Raw genomic sequence first — 18136 nt, forward strand, 5'->3', positions numbered from 1 at the left:
GATGGCAAATAATTGTAATTTTTCATTTATGTTTCCAAAGACTTTCTTGTCTTTGTATTTATTAGTTGGTAGCTCATGCACCGAGTCACCCATTTGAGATTCCACATTGAAAACCCTTTGCTTGAACCAGCTTTGTGTCAATACTCGGGTTGATTTTGATTTCTCATATCCATTTCCACTGCCCCGTTAATATTCATAAACTCGTCAAAGCTTTGAAATATGGATAATGTGTATAAATCCTCTGAAGATGACCGCCATATCCCACAATTAGAGCCCTCCTAAACTTGTAGTGTAACATTCCAAACCATTCAAAAATGAAGAGAGTAAATTACCAATAAGTTTTACATTTGAAACTTTTTTGGAACTTATTACTCTTACTCTTTATGTTCTATTGATAAATTTATCAGTCTCTTTTATTCTTATGAATAAATTTACAGTGATATATTTATCAGTTAAGATATGTAAATAAATAAGGTTAATTAATAAGACTGATTGATAAACGCCCCAAATGAACAAGAACTTAAGATGCAGTACTCCAACAAAAAGAAGAAAAAACAAATCACAAATTGTTCCGATAACAATTTCCCAGTCATCAGCACAGTTCATTTATATCGAATAAACTACACACCCATAACACAAATCAAAAGATAAAATAGATAAATACACATGAAAATGAAAATGCTTCAAATTTTACACAACACGGAACTGGTGTGATACTGAATTTCTATCCCAAGCTCAATCCATATTGGAGCCGCCTCTGAAGCGAGGACAGCTGGAGAGCCATTCTAGATTTCTCCTTCTTGATGTGGATCAGCTTATCATAAACACACCATGGAAAACTAAGGAAATGGTCTCGGTTCATTCCACCATTATATTGACCCCAATAACTAGGATGATAGGTAACATGGTACCAAGCAGATGCTTTTGCATATACATCGTCAGATTCAGCATCAGATGTAGCTCTGCTCGTGTTGAACCAGGTTCTAGCTTCCTTTCTCAATGACCTCACAGCCAAGCCAACATCCTCTGCATCTCTTCTCCGGTCAAAAGATTTCGACATTTTCATAATACTACCACTGAGTATTTCGGCTTCTGTTTTGATCCCATAATAGTCCATTAGGTTTCCCAACTTGTAATCGTACTCACTTTTGTAATCAAAAGCATCGTCAATGTAATCCTCGAAACCATCCACTTCCATATCAGGATCATGTGAGTTCCTTGCCACGTCCCTCGTGAAGGATTTGAAAGAGCTCGACTGTGGCGAAATGTCTTTCACTGCTCGGAAAAGCTTCCCAATCACACTTTCTGATTCATAGGTAGTCTTGTCAGGCTTTTCCATAAAATCAGGATATATTTTGACCCGTAATTCAGTTGGTATCTCAGCTGGCACACCAGTCTTTGGGAAGTCAACTGCAATCGAGAATAGCTGTGCAAGCTTTATACAAGGGTCGCTCATTGCTTTTAAAGGTTCCGTGTCTGCAAAAACTGTGTGGGCATTTGCAATGATGCCTAAACTGTCATTCACTATATAGTTCGTGAAGTATTCCTCAACTTCCTACAAGAAAAAAATGTGGTGTGTTGAATATAACAAATAAACATGTTACTGGGAATGGGACGGAACATTTGAGTAAGCATTGAACATGATAACTTGGAGTTGTATCAAACATCACAATTGTACAGGAATATAAGTCAAGCATTAAATATTCAAGCGTGATTCCATGCAGTTCCCAGCTACTTCCAGTTTATTATTGATTTAAAATTTAATTATTTACTTCATCTTAATTTTGTTAGTAGCTTAGTTTAGGAATGTTATTGGGCCAACAGTGCAACAGTCACATCTAATATCATGTCACATCAAGCCACAGGTATGGCCTTCCAAATAAGTCTCCTTATCTTCCAGGGCTATCAAAGGAGTGGATTATCTTCACTGGATATCTCAATGTGTGTGAGTCTCAGTAGCTTAAAACCAAATAAACCTTTCTCGGCAAAATAGATCTTTACAAACTTCAACAGCGAAATAGATGATGCCCTTTAATACCTGGCATCTTTAACACCTAGGAAACACTGGATACTTGGGTCTGTAAATATAAAATGTCTACCGTGATCACTGGGGTCCTTAATACCCTACATCATCTCTCAATAAGCCATTAGAGAAACAGGTCCTGAATATCCTACATGAATGACATGTCTGTCGTGATCATTGAGGTCCCTGTTACTAGGATCCATCACCCCTAAAGAGTGTTGAGGCATGCTTTGATAAGACCTCCACCCCTCTTTCGACTACAATCATAATAATAGTAACAAAGCATAAGTTTAGTTGGAGAAAATTCATCTTTAATAAGTACCAAACTTAAAATCAGAATACTATTTTGAACATATTTCCAGCACAATAACCACACTAAGCCCTGTGTCACAAATTCCAATCGAGTGGGTTGGCTACATGAATCATTTTTCTCCATTCTTCTCTATCAACGTTATATCCTTGATTAAATTAAATAAAATTCATATTTTTTTTACTACCGTATCCCATGTCAGTTTAGGTCTTTCCCTCCCCCAAACAATTTCATTTACGGCAATCATCACTCATCCTTGCTGCTGCATCTATAGGTGATCAAATCGTCTTAGAATGTTTTCTTTTGACTTATCTTTAATTAGTGCTACTCCTACTATTTTGCGAATATATTAAATTATAATTATATCTTTTCTAGTCTTACCACACATCCATCTAAGCAATCTCATCTCAGCTAAACTCATTTTATGACCGTGTTGTTTCTTAATCTTAAATGCCCAAGATTCTGTGCTCTAAAGCATCGCTAGCCTTGTAGCTATAAAAAAATTCCTTTCGGTTTTATTGGGGTATTTGCTGATCACATAATATGTCCAGCAAAATCCTCCACTTGAGCCAATCTATTTTGATTCTATAGACCACATCATCTCCAATCTCACCATCCTTACTAATAATCGAGCCTAAATAACAAAAATGTTCACTATTTGTAATTTCCTAATTTTCAATCTTCACTTTTCCATTATTATACTTTTGTTATTACTAAAGTTACATTTCATATTTAGTTTTATTTCTACTAATTTAAACTTTTTGACTCAAATGCTTCTCTCCAGATTTCCAATTTAGTATTATTTCCTTCAAAAATTTCATCTGCTAGAACAATTTCATCTGTGAACAACACACACCATGGGACATCATCCTGATTCATAGCTGACACTTGATGTTACAATGATTGAGAATTCACTAGTTTCTCCTGCAATTGACCTTAATTGTACTCACAACTCCATTATACATGTCTTTTTCAGCACAATGTTATATATAATATTAGACTTCAATTTGATCCCGAAGAAACTTGGCTTACTAATTTTGAAACACAAAATTGCCAACAATTTTTTTTCTCCATAATCATCAATTTGCATGCTCAAATTATCTAATTATCCATACAACATGAATAAGGAAAAATATGTACACCTTTGGTCCTAATGAAGTACTTAAATAAACTTAGGTGAGAGTTCTAACAAGGCTATGTGAGGAAAATTGATGGGCTCGATTAGCCAAGTACATCTTAAAGCCAATAAATATAACTGCATACCACCCTGTCCACAACTCCTACCCTGATAAATAAAACAGCAAAATTAAAACAAAAATTGGACTCCATCACCATCCTCATATTCATTATCCTATTATAATTTTAATCTTGATTTATTGCAAGCACTTTCGGCAAGGTTCCATGATTCCACCCAGTGGCGCACCTGTAGAATCGTATTGGTTAATATTCAACAGCACACAAATTTAAGCTCACCAAACCAGTCACACCAGAATTCTCAGCACATTGTAGTTTCAACAAAAATTACATAATGTGACAGATCCACCAGTTATCTATTCTTTAATTACAAAAGAGGAACAATGACTCTTCTTTCCCACTCTTGGTACATAAAAAGTTTAACACCTTTTATAGATTTCAAATGAACTGTAATATTTCAATCAATCATAAGACTTCCTGTCAATCTTACTAGTTCAGCAAGTTTGTGATGGTTTAAGGTTAAGGCTTAAGAAGGTATGTCGATGCTTGCATACATATTGAGCCAGGTGTTGTCAAAACCAATGTTGCATGATGCCAAGTCATGCCAGTAAAAACTTCTAGATAAGTTCCTCCTATTACTGCTTGGAAGTTCATACTAAATGTAGTGCGTTAATCTTTGATTTATTTTCACTTGAATTATACATCTTATGCAAAAAATTTCCAATTGCCTAGGTTTAAAAAAGAATTGCAAATGGAGGAAATGACTCTAAGCTTTCCATTTGTAAACCATTTTATGACTTGTGTATCTACCTCAAGGAAACCTGAAAATTGCTATTTTATGCAGGCATGTGTGACTCACATTCATATATGCTCATACACACATGCACATATACAAGTAAACTGAAATATATAACAACAGTCACATAAATCTTTTTCAACAAATAAGAAAAGCAAGAAAATGAAGGCCAGAACACAAAGCGTCTTCACTGTTAAAATTAACTATGGTGAATTATGTACAACATGAAATAACAAATCAAATCTCAAATCATTTTGAAGTGAGGAATTATGAAGAAAAAAAAATGGCCAAGCAAATTTTGAGATCAACATCGTATTTCTTGATAATATATGACAGCATTGAAGGAAAAGAGAGATAGAACACAAAACCCATCTGAAGTTGGGAATATTAAACCCATGTGAAAAAGAATTTCTATGATAGGTTGAAAACATAAGTTCCAAAAGTGCATCAACATAGAGTAATATGCATACACCCTCTTTTTGTTGGTACTCGTAATTTATAGATTTACAAATCAAGAAAACTGCTTTAACATATAAATTTGTGGATAGTAATACCTCAATTGTAACATCATGATCCGACAACATACTTGGTGCAGGGGTGTAATCCATGGGTTGGATTTGCCGCGGTGGAATCAGATCAGGGTCCCAACAGACAAAATAAATGTCACCATCCAAATCACTCCCCGAACATTCATTTGGATGAGGTCTGCCATTAGAGTCGGCTAAAATTAGTAACAATTAAGAACAAAGAAAGATTTTAACAGCTATCAGATATAGTTATTGGAGAAGAAATAAAAAAAGCAAATTTTACCACTGTAGCTCGGAAGAAACATCACAGATAAGTACAATTAGTTCATAACTACTAAGTAATACATACACATACATGCCGACATGAAAATTTGGATTAAAATGCACGACATGACATGCATGAGATACATTAAAATTTTATATTTTTAAAATTTATTATAGTTCAAATCTATGGCTAATATATTCAAATGTATAAAAAATATTTTAAAAAGCACTAATTGAAATTAAAAAGACATATATTTCATAACTTCAAAGTTAAGATATCATTCACATAACAATTGCATTATATACGATGCAAAAATAATTGTAGAACATTGAAATACCCATGATGTATTCATGTTATAAATGTTTCAAGACATATTTAGTGTAGAAGTTAGATTTTGAGAATGGAGAACATTGTTACTCCATAAGAGGTTCATCACGTGGTTTTGTTTGGAGGGTTAAGTGTCACAGAAGTGTCCGTGAGGTGTCTATAAAGTATCTGATAACAAGAATTTAAAATTCCAATCAAGAACGTTGAAAAAGTGTTCCTACATAGAAGTGTCCGTGCTTCTTAGATTTATAACTTCTACTATCAAAAACACCCAGAGCTTCACCAAGTCCCCCTAAAAACACTACTTGATGTTGGTACATAAGGTATCAGTTATAAAAATAAAAAATAAAAATAAAAGAGGGGGAGAAGAAGAGGAAGGAAGAGAAAAGAAAGAAAAAGTAACACAGAAAGGGGTTTTTTTTTTTTTTTTTTTTGAACTACACTTCTCATCCCTGGACCCATATATTTATATTAAATAGTCGACCAAATTACAAAAGTACCCTCATTTCTAAAATAACAACAAAATCTAATAGTATCATTCACAGAATGATGTATGTGCTTGCAGTTCCACATGATGCTGCAGTTGTAGCTTTAAGTCCAAACCTGTGCTTATCAACTGGCAGCCTCATGATCAGCAAATTGATAGACACAAACATTGACATGTGTTTGTCTGCATCAACCAACCTGATAGAACGCTTTCAACATAGACCAGATATGTTTCATAGAAACCAGTCACGTGTCTTCCTCATCCCTTCCAATGCCAATGTATTTTTTCAATGTCAGTTATTGTAAATTACATAGAAGAAATTCCAGTCAAGATAGTTAGTCAGTCATTCTGAAAACCCATCCTGTATGCATATAATACTGGTGACTAAGATAAAGTGATGCATGATATCAGCAATTAACAAATCTCATTATGATGAATACTTTAAAATTGAAAAATGGGTAGTGACTACGGGGCATCATGTAATAAAAAGTAAAAAGACGCATCAGGGAAAAAGCGAGTCCATTTGAAAGAATGACAAGGCACCCATGACATGCTATAGTGCAAGCATTTTACAAGGATATATCACATATCCACACATGCACATTATACATACAAATATTATTATGTTTATATGTACGCATAAGGCAGAACATATTAAATTGGTTTAGTTATCTATATATAAGAACAAGTAGAAGAAAATAAAGTAGAAACAAAGACGAGATTGATAATTTGGAGAGCTTAGAATTCTCTACTTTTTTCTTTTTTTCTTAAACTTTAAAATTATAAATAAAAAGTGCAAAGTAACAACTAAATCAATAGTGACAACTAGAAATAGAACTACCAAACTAAATCTGGTATAATATTACAAATCTGGTTATAAACATTAAACATTTTTTTTTCTTTTTCTGGAACATTAGATTATATGAGATATAGTCATGACGAAAGCAAGAGACTCTGACATTGTTTACCTCATTCCTTTCTGTGGAAAAACTACACAATCCACCATATGGTGCAAAGCTGGCACATTAACGGCGCTTAAGACACGAACATCACCTGGGTGCAAGCAAGGGTTTTTAGCAACAACTACCTTCCCCTCAACAATACGATTATGCTGGTCTGAGCCACAGCCACCAAGCATGAGAAGAGAATTATCATAAAATGGCCTATGACCAACCCCAGAAATTTGCACAAATACCTGCCCATATTCCAGGTTTCTGGTCTCATCCAGACATCCCATCATTGACCTTCCTCTTGGAACAAATATCCTTGTTTTTGTCCTTATTTCCAGCAACTTTGCAGCCCTAAATGCTCGCAACATCATTGAAAGGAATGGTTCAGCATCAGGCTTATAGCCACACAAAAGCATTTCCTTGAGAATGTTGGTGTTCTCTCCTGGAGACATCAATTCCAAAGCTTCCTGAGCCATTAACGGATCTGTTAAGATGGTGTTCAGTTCTTCTATTGCTTCTCTTTGCTTCTTTTCAAAGATATGATCCCGAACCCCAAGGGTAGACAAAAGAGTGATCAATTGGCGATTCAAGAAACAAGGCTGATATTTGCTCCATGCCAAAACATCTAATTTTGTATTGTCTGATTCATATTTAGACATGCTCATTCTTAAAGACAATTTCATTGATGAATTGGGATCAACAGCCACAACTCCTTTGTACCCACCATATCGAATCTGAAAGGCAGATGTAGTTGAACTTTTAAGGCCACATTTCTTGGCCACTCTCCGACCAAAGTCAGAAGATATTTTCCCAATTCCATCAGAGAAAACATATTTGATTCCACGTGTTACAACCTCTACATCAGGAATTATTTCCATTTCATGCCTACTGACGCTCAAAGTTTCTGTGGAGGAACCAAAAGATTGACCGAGTCTGGCAGCATATTTTGCCACATTTCTTATCTGACGAAAATCACCCATCCAATTTCTTATATCAGCAGCAGTAAGCCCAGATCTTGAAGCAAACATCCATGCAGAATTATCCCGCAATTGACTTGAAGAAAAAGCAAGAAAATCAAACTTCTTATTGCCAATAACAATGCCATCCCTAAGAGTCGACATTATCCTTCTATAAATGCTAGTTCTTCTATCCTCATTTGAAGAAGATGCCCGTGGGGATAAATCTGTTGAAAACAACTTACCCCATTCCTCATCAACAAAAGAAACCCGGAGAAAATTATCAATATCTTCAGAATAATGGCGTAATACACGATTGGACATATTAACCTCTGGACCAGAGAAATACACTTTGCATGGGGTTATTTGAACCCTGTGTACATACACCAATCCACCATCCAAAGTAATAGCAGGTGTTCTAGGAAGTCTCTTTAAGGTGAGGTATTTTCTATATTGCTCATCAAGCCACCTTACAGGCTCGTAACAGCATTCCTTTAAATGATAAAGTTTCTCTAGGGCATGTTCTACAAACGCGATGTTTATTCTCCTGGGATCAACCAACCGAAAGAAGTTAATATCAAGTGCTTGTCCTGGAAGACACCCTTGCTGAACCAAGATACAGATCTTAAATAATATTTTATATGGCATTTCAAGTCCATGAGGAGGACCCACAATGGGTACTAGATCCAAATTGCAAGAAAAAGTTAAACCTCTCTCCAAAATGAATGGGCCTTCATTTTCTTTATAAAAAGCAAAATATTCGCTGAAGTTTAAAAGGTCAACACCACATGGAAGCTCCAAACATAAAGAAGAAGATTGGCCAATGCAATTCGATGGAGTGAAATCAGTTTCCCTGACCCATTGGTCATCAGAAGTTTCCTTAAAATAGCTGTAAATAGATTCTTCAACTTTCTTATAGATCCGAGGAGCACCAACCAACTACCATTTAAATTGCACAAAAAATAAGCTTTAGTTGTAATATACAAGTAAGAAAACAAGTTGAAGTGATTGTCCACTAATAGGAATGGCAAGCATCAAACCAGCCCAAATTTTCAATGCAAAGAAGCTAGTGTATTCTTCTTTACTCCATGTTGAAAATACAAGGAGTTAATTTCACATTGGATTAAAAACTGTTAGAAATGGGTGTGGTTGTGTACAAGGGAAGGACTCTCCAAATTTGCAAGATAAGTATATGAGTGGATTGGCCTCTCCAAATTTACTAGACCTATGGAATGAATTAGCAAGAAACTTTTGCTCTTGTAGGAAAGATAAATTTCATTTCACTCATTATTCCGCGGTAGCTAACTTGGATTGACCACTTTAGTAGCTTGATGTAAAAAATGCTTTCTCCATGGTGACTTGGAAGAGGAGGTTTAAATTGATATTCTCCTAGGGTTTCCACTTCCCAATGATAGTGATGATTGTAGGCTAAATAAGTCTTTGTATGGTTTAAAAAAATCACCGAGAGCCTAGTTTGAGAAATTTACCAAGGCTATACTCAATTTGAGTATCACCAAGGTCAAGTTGATCACACTTTGTTTGTCAAACACTCCTCACATGGAAAGGTTACTTCTTGGGTATTGAAGTTGCTAGATCAAGACATCATATTTTCATCTCTCAACACAAGTATGTGCTTGATCTTCTTAAGGAGATATGAATGTTGGGGTATAAACCTTTTGACATTCCCATTGAACAAAATCATAAACTGAGTGAGAGTGGAAACAATACTTAGTTGATAGGGACCGTTATCACAGTTAGGCGTTTTTCTCTTACAGATGGCTTAGTGCAACAATCAAGATGTATCTGAATTAAGGAGATTCATGCTTAAATTTTACAGCCACCTAGGTAAAAAGAAGTCAAAGTCCTCTATGCAAGCATAGCATTACAGCTACTAGCACACAGGTCATGAAGCCCTATCATTGATAGCTATAGGCCTTGAAGGTGTTTTCTTGACAAAGTAAAAATGGATCACTAAGACAAGGCTGCAACCCTCTTTAGATAAGAGTGACATTGAAAACTTAATCCTACCAGATATGGAGAAAATTTCTCCAATCTTTGGATGATTTTTATCACAATGCCATTGCTCAAATCATAGTCCTCAGTGACATGCGAGTTCTGAAAGTTTAGGCACTTGAGGTCCGTGGCTACCAAGTCCAAACGTCTTGCAAGTGACAATTTCCACAAGCCTTGTTTGATTTAGACATATAACAGTTTCTAATAAAGATCCTAAGATATGCCAAAACACCCATACAAGGCCTATTGGGTCTCATCCTAAGGGGCAAGTCAAGAAAGCCAAAAGGTTGACCTTGCACTAATATTCTTAAAAGTCCTCCCTTTCAAGACAGTCTAAACATCCCTAAGAACCTCCAATGTTTTATCATATTTTGTATTGTATGCTTCCCCAGTGTCCAGGATGGTGGATTACTATCAATTGGCCTGTCAAGACTATAAAGCACCTGTAAAATATTGTTGTCCCATCAACTATGCCTATTATGACACCCTTGAAACCATGAATTAACGAACATATGTTATCAAGAATGTAGCAATCTAAGGCCAATCACTTCAAAAAGATTGTAAAATTTAAAGCTTTAGTCTTTCCAAAATGGTAGAGACATATTAATTTGTGAAGCTTTTTTTTTTTTTTTTTTTTTGGATTAGTTATTATGTATATCTTAATTTTCTTGTCGATAGGCAAATTAAAAATAATTTTACATATTTAGAAGCCAAATCGCCACACAACCAATGATGGATTTAGGGGGGTGCGGGCAGGGCGGTTGCACCCCCAAAATTTTTTAAAAACTATGTATATTGTGCTATTAATTAGTAAGATAATTTCAAAATGGAGTACTTCGCACCCCAAAAATTTTAGTAGTTCGCACTCTTCAAATTATTTACATTACAAAATTTTAAAAATAGTTTCTAAATTGAGTTTTACCAAATATTGATCTATTCTATTTGTTATCTGTATTATTTGTTACATTTCTATATTGTTTAAAGTTACTTGTATTATTTTATTTGTTACTATTCTTGTTTTCTATTCTTATGTCATTTATGTTTTTTTCTTTTATAAATCACACTTTAATTTGCTTATGCATCTTATTTTATATTCATTCTTGTTTGTTCATTCTCTAGAAATAAGAATATTGTCTGGAAATAAACAAATCGTCTACTTCAACATGACATTCTTAAAATAAGATAATAAAATTTAATATCGCTTATTGAAATGGATTATCATTATACTCATAAAAACATACATTTTCAATTATAAACTTTTTTTCAAAAGTAAATTGCATAATAAGATGGAAGATGATTTTGTAGTAAATTACTTAATCATATTTATTGAGAAAGATATTAATTAAGGTTTTGATATCGAGTTTATCATAGATGTTTTTATATATATATTATAAAAAGTGGCGATTACAACATTTTCAAATAGTTAACTTTACGAGACAGAGACATAGTAATAGTTAATATTTTGTTGAGTTAATGCAGACAATAAATATGTCTAATTATATTTTTGTTCTCAATTATGTTAACAAAGGATGTCTGATTAAGAGTAATATTATTTATTTTTTTGTGCTGGTATAAATCAAAATTTAAAATTTTATAATAATTTTTTTCAATGAAAAGTTACACGTGTTTTTGCCGCCGCCCCCCCCCCCCTCCCCCTCCCGCCCCAAAAAAAAATCCTAGATCCGTCCCTGCACACAACCCAGCTGCATAAGTTATTCACACTATGTAATCCATAAAAAGGCTGTCACAAGAAATTCAGTTTATTCAGCAGCAAGAGAAAAAGAAAAGCAAATAATGAATGCCTATGAAGCACCGACACATTCCCAGGCTCTGCGTACGAGTGTCAGACACGTGTCGGACACGGACACAGACACGCGTCGGACACGCGGTTGACACGTGTCCGACACTCTCTCTAACGTGTCTCCTTTTTTTTTTTTGAAATCTTCCAGTCGGACATGCCATGGACACGGCGGGACACTTTTCGGACACTCGTGAGGTGGATCGAAGAAGCCCTAACTGTTTTCCTTGATCGACAGAGAAAGAGAGAAAGGGATCGAGGGAGACAGAGAAAGATAGAAAGGGATCGAGGGAGACAGAGAAAGAGAGAAAGAGATCAAGGGAGAGGGGAAGCCTAACCTGTTCAGATCAATCCAAGAAGCTGAAGCTGAGGTATTCTTCTTCTTCGTCTCTTCTTCTCTTCGTTTTCGTCTTCTCTATCTCCATCATCTCTGTTCTTCTTCTCCTCTTCACTTTCTTCCTTTCCTCCTCCCTTTCGTCTCTCCCTTTTCTGACTCTCTCTCCCTTGGCTTTTTGACTTCACTCTCTCTCTCTCTCCTCTATCGTTTCTTTTTTATATTTTTTTTCTTCTCTCTTTTCTTGATTCAACGTTTCTCTCTCCCCCTCTTTTTTTTTCTTTTTTCTTTTTTCTTTATCCTTATTTTTATGTTAAACTTAAAATTCATAAAATAAATTATTTTTATTTAAAAAAAACTCATTTTTTATTAATTTTTTAAAAAATATATATTTATTAATTTTATTATTATTTTGATTATATAAGAATTAATGATTTTATTTTTATTTTAGATATATAATAAATAAATAAAATTATATATATTAAACGTGTCCTCAGCGTGTCATGTCCCCTATTTTTTGAAAAATTGCGTTTTCGCGTGTCCGTGTCGTGTCTCGTGTCCGTGTCCGTGCTACATAGATGAATGCTAACTGAAAACATTTTAGTGGAACATACCTGAATGAGCAGAAACTTTGAAGTTTTATCACGGGGACGACGAAGCTCAATCTGCCAGATGTTCTCATAAAATAGATCAAGCTTGTACTCAACAAAAAAGTGGGACAGAAAGAAATACAGTTTTCTTAGGCCAAAACCAAATTTCACAGAGACATTTTCCCTCTTCCAGAGCACTGAAAACTTCTCCTTTGAGATCTGACATCCAAAATACAAAGTCACACTTTCCATGTCATGCACATATGCCTTCGTTTGAACGAGATCGAAGTCCTTAGGGTAAGCTTTCAAATAAGATGATCCATAATATAACCTTCGACTAGCCAAGGAGATAATGTAATCAGCACTGCTGGCAGTTGCAAATTGAACTGTGGCAAATGCTCTTGACCCTTTTCTTTTCGGCTCCTTGACCTCTAAAGCTACTACAGTTCCTCTGCCTGTGTGTTGTTCTAAGAATTCCTTGACTCTTTCCGCAGAAACAAGGTATGGAAACCCAGACAAATGAATTGTCTTACCCATCCAGTCCAAATGACTTTAACTGCAGTCTCATTATTACAGTACTTATAATCAGCAATTGCAAAAAAGGGGGAAAAAAATTGAAATGAAAGGAAAAGAGTTTCCACTATATAGTACATACAACATGAGAACCAACGAGAGAATTAAATTGGAAAGGAAAAAAACAAATAATTGGAAGATTATGAGACTAACCACTAATGTATTAGAGTGATAAAAGGTTATAAAATGAAAGAATAGGCCAATACATTGTAACATTAAGTATGCAGATTCCATAAGAACCTTTGTAGCATATAGACTAAGATGACCCAAAACTATAGACAAGAGAAACTTGATTTCCCCACTATCTTTTTCTTCATGTCCTCCTTTATTCCCCTTTTTCCCAGTCATACGATACCATCAAAAATTAAAAGGACACATCCTAAAGCAAATTTTACCAAGAAACAATAACTTGATGCTCTTGAGACATAAAATACTAAGATGTATCTTCAGCAGTCAGCACAGAAAAACAACACAAAAATGCCCTTGATTTTTCATATCTAGTAGTCACAAGATTCTTCTTTTATATCATAAATTGATAGAGGGATACAGCAACATAGGGCACCTTGCTACTATCTTTGTGCTGGGGGAAGAAAAGGGAAGGCACAGTTAGACTCAGAAACCTCAACCAGCAGATTGTAATAAATTAAGGATTCAGTACAAAGTTTCTGGAATGACCATCTACATATGGTTGCAGCAGGCTAGCAATTATAAAATTCTGTTGATTGTAACAACTTACATGATTTGAAAATGATAGTCATAAGAAATTTTAAAGACTTCCAAAATCGCAGGCTGAAAGTACGTAAGAAATTGTTTGAGACCTCCAAAAAGCTTTCACAATTCGACCCACAATGATGGAGTATGATAGTTGTCAACTTTTGATTTGTTACACATCCAATGATATAGGGCCCAACTTCCTTGCCACATCACTATGGGTGAATTTAGTGTGGGTCTCTAGCATTTCTCAAATATATATTTGACAATAGAAAGCTCTTGATTATGAGAACCAAGCTAGATTTTTAGACTTCCAAATAGGTTATTGGAACTTTCAGTATATTCCCAATCATTGACAATTTGACACCAAACTTTAAGCATTTGTGCAATAGATTAATGTGACAGTTGCTGTGTGACATTTTTTCTTATGTTGCATCATTGCATGTACTAATAATTTCCCAATGTCATCAACCCAGGTTCCATTTATATATTTCTATGTCAATTATGATTTGACATGTATAAAACAAAAAGTACGGGTTTATATGTATTAATCCCTCCATTAGATTTTCTACTATTGAAACTCAAAGCCTTACAAATTCCAATTTGTGTATGAATACTCAAGACTTCAAAAATTAAGATGGTAAGCCTTTTTATTCAACATTTTTCCAATATATAAACAGAGAAAATTAATTATTTTTCAATATTTCATATACGAAGAATTTGATTGTTATGTAAAAACGAATAATTTTAACATGTTCTGGCTGTGTCATTGTCCTGGTTTTTTAAAACTGCTACGTCGGGATGTTCATCTCATGTTGTATCTGTGTCTCATGTCCGCATAATATTGCTATAAGTATCTTTTAGGCAGCTACTGAATATTTGATTGTGTATATCCAACTATTTTTCCATTCATGTCTCTTTATTTTCTATACATGTCATAAAATAAGCAAGAGTTTTGTTAATCGTGTTTATAACAAAAGGATTTTTTAATTTTCTCTTTTTTTTCCCTTCATTCATCCAAACGTGATGAGCCACTACAGACAGCCACCCTTACCATTAACCCACCCCTTCCCACAAGCAAAATGATGGTGGGAAACTATCTTGCGTCTTTTGCACAACTAACAACCCACTTCATTTGTGCCATAACTTAAGGGTAATACTTATTATCACTCATAAATACAGAGATGCAATTTGTTGTTTTTCCCTATCTACCAGTGCCACATAATTTGGTCCTTCAAATGAATCATTTTGACTTCTCCAATCCTTTAAAATCAGTGCAATTATTAGTTATGATAAAGGTCAAAACCACTGAACTTTTTTTTGAACTAAAAACCAGTGAACTTAATGTCTATCAATTTGAGTTTAAAAAGAAACCATATAGAAAAGTTATAAAATGTAACCGTTCTCACTATTATTAAGTTTTAAGAAAAAACAAAATCAAGTTAAATAGTAAATACCAGTTGAAATTAAAAAAAAAATTAAATTCTTCAAAAGGTCATTCTTCATACATTAACATGTTAGGGCTATATGTGCAATACATGGAATACATTCAATAAGCGTTATTTTCTAATATCATCTATGTGAAAAATTGTCTAGTGAACTTTTCCAAACACCAAATGGATTCAATACACAAGGGACATTATCTTAATGCTTTTATAATGGTAAAGACTAAGGATTCAGTGTCAATACAAAACCTATCAGTTTTATAACAAGTAGGAGATCATAATATATGTAATGAAAGATGAAAGCATTCTATTGTTTTGTGAAACTAAGGGGTCATTTGGGGACACAAGTAAAATGCCACAATTTGGCTAAAAAAACAAAAAGTCAAAAATTCACCATGCTGTTTGTCATTAATAACTAAAAAAATCAAATGTGACATCAATTTTTTCACTCACAGAAAAGCAACTTTTTTAGTATGCATTAACTAAAAAAGCCAAAACACCTAAATAGACAAAAAAACCACCCAAAAAAAAAATGAGAAAAAAAAAAAACCCAACTTAGCAAATAGATGAGTAACATGAGATGCATATAATGAAAATCTCAACATTAATACAAAAAAAAATGGTAATGTAATGGCAAGGAATGTCACAAATTGCAAGAATTATGTTGTTGAAAAGGCATTTTGTACATCAAATTGAAAATAAGAGTGTGTGTGTGTGAGAGAGAGAGAGCAATTTTAGAATAAAATGCCAAAAGGCATTCCCAAAAACAAGAAAGGGATTAAACCTTGGAAGGCTGTGGTCAGTAAAGGCATTAATTATTGTACAATAGATAGAGAAGATAAACCTCATATACTATATAAAAACGTAGCAAAACGGGTTAAAATATATGCAACCAAATTATCTATTTGGCTGATCAATAAGTAATTAAGGGCGATGTGGTGATTGCAGTTTGATTTTTCTACTCACTTTAGTTCACCAAAATCTAACTGCAAATAGGTCAATTTAGAAATACACATAATTTCATCAACAAAGATAAAAAAAACAAAAACAAAAACAAAAAGATAATCAAAAGATTGCAATATTCCAATTGTAGAAATGCATATGGATCAAATCCAGGGGTTAGCCAAGCGATAAAGACTCGAGGATAAGACACGAGCCTCGAGTTCGAATCAACCCAAGGGTTAGTAGAGATTTGTCCGATCATTAACTCCAGGCTCTTAGAAAATGAGAGTTAAAAACAGAATTAAGAGGACAAAATTAAACACATCTAAATTGCATAGATTTAACTTTTCATCATATCAGTACAGTAGGCAATTTATAAAGGGATTTTCAGATTGGGTTGAGAAGTTAATAAGTACACAACAAGAGGTTCAATTGATGTCAATCCAAAGCAATGCATCTACACAGTATTTATAGTGGCTTACAAGCTTTCTATCAGTGGAAATTTTGTTCAATTAAGTTTCTTTCTCATGAATTTTCTGAGAAACCAAACGGCTCCAAACAATCAAACTATTAGTAAAAGCTTAAAGAAGTAAAATCAGCAACTAAAAAAGCGTTCCATAGTGAGAATGAAGCATAATTGTTATGATCAAAGTTAATAAAGGTGGAGAGAGAGAGTCTCACAATGATGCAGAGGCTTGAATTGCTTCGATTATCACATAAGCAGAACCTGAATAAATTCACATGATGAAAAGAAATATACTGCAGAATGACCACACTACTCATTCATTCATGGGTCATTCTGTATAAATACACATAAACTATATGAGAGAAGAGGGAGAGAGAGTCATCCACAGAAGTGAGAGAAAGTGGACTAGGATTGACCATCAAAATCACTCCTCTCTCTCTCTCTCTCTCTCTCAGAAAACCTTGGCGCAAAATATGGAAAAGAGTGATTCCCTGCTGATGTTACCTGCTTTTTTAATATACTTTTTTATTTTATTTTATCAGCAGATTCACCAAATATATATCAAATTTAAGATTTTAATTTTTTTTTTAATCAAATTGAGAATTAATATACTTTTCATCAAATTACTATTCATTATCATTATATTTTTATTTCAGATATCTCTTGGATGACTACCTCAAGACAAAAATTTTAAAAAAATTTATACTGGCCGGTCGACCAGCCGAACATCTGCCTAGTTGTCCGTCCGTTCTACCCCGGATGACCACCTCAAGAAAAAAAATTGTAAAAAATTTATACTGATTGTTCGACCAGCCGAACATTCGCCTGGTCATCCGCTCGGTCGACTGGTGTGCTGATGAATTTTTAAAAATCTCCGTTGGTGCACTTGATATCAAATGAATCTTTTACTTAAATTTGATGAAAATTTTGATAAACCGTTGGAGATACTTTTATAAAATCATTTCAGAATTAAGAAAAAAAATTTAATCACTTTGCTTGTTTTTGGTTTTCCAAAAACACTTTTCAGAAAATTCTACTTTCTTGTTTTCTGTGTTTTTTGCTATTACTGAATTTTTTTAATATTTTTAGCAATTTTTTTAATTTTTAGACACACCCAACATAAATACACATAAAAAATATAATTTTTGTGAAAAAATCTTTTAAAAATTCATTAAATACCAAAAATACAAAAAAAATATAAGAATTCAATATATTTTTCGTATTTTTATGTATTTATTAATTTTTTAAAATATTTTTTCACAAACTTTTTACTTTTTAGATACATCTAAGTAAGGTACATCTAAAAAAGTTTTAAAAAATACTTAAAATTTTAAAAATATTCACTAAAAATAAAAAAAAATACGAAAAATAAAAAATTCAATTTTCAAAAAACTTAATCCAAAAAACTTAAACCAAACACACAGAATAA

At 33.7% G+C, this 18136-nt stretch overlaps 1 protein-coding gene across 1 annotated transcript; it reads right to left on the bottom strand.

The window, feature by feature from the left end:
* Positions 1 to 509: 509 nt before the first annotated feature.
* On the bottom strand, positions 510 to 17234 carry LOC114318901 (putative RNA-dependent RNA polymerase 1). Its single transcript, XM_028265878.2, has 5 exons — positions 16923 to 17234; positions 12595 to 13126; positions 6898 to 8774; positions 4878 to 5028; positions 510 to 1555 (listed from the first exon to the last, which is right to left on the bottom strand). Exons 2-5 carry the CDS (start codon positions 13105 to 13107, stop codon positions 725 to 727), a joined length of 3372 nt encoding a protein of 1123 aa, XP_028121679.2. The 5' UTR covers positions 13108 to 13126; positions 16923 to 17234; the 3' UTR covers positions 510 to 724.
* Positions 17235 to 18136: the final 902 nt, after the last annotated feature.

Source organism: Camellia sinensis, chromosome 11 (genome assembly GCF_055761805.1).
Source record: "Camellia sinensis isolate YWXY chromosome 11, ASM5576180v1, whole genome shotgun sequence".
Taxonomy (NCBI): Eukaryota; Viridiplantae; Streptophyta; class Magnoliopsida; order Ericales; family Theaceae; genus Camellia; species Camellia sinensis.

Bases quoted from the DNA above. Each gene is read 5' to 3' on its own strand.
- LOC114318901 (XM_028265878.2), bottom strand. From the start codon at position 13,107: ATGGGTAAGACAATTCATTTGTCTGGGTTTCCATACCTTGTTTCTGCG. The intron at 5,029-6,897 runs GTAAACAATGTC...CTCTAATGGCAG, and splicing joins TTTCCACAGAAAGGAATGAG to ACCTCATCCAAATGAATGTT. The intron at 1,556-4,877 runs GTATTACTATCC...TTTTTCTTGTAG, and splicing joins ATCATGATGTTACAATTGAG to GAAGTTGAGGAATACTTCAC.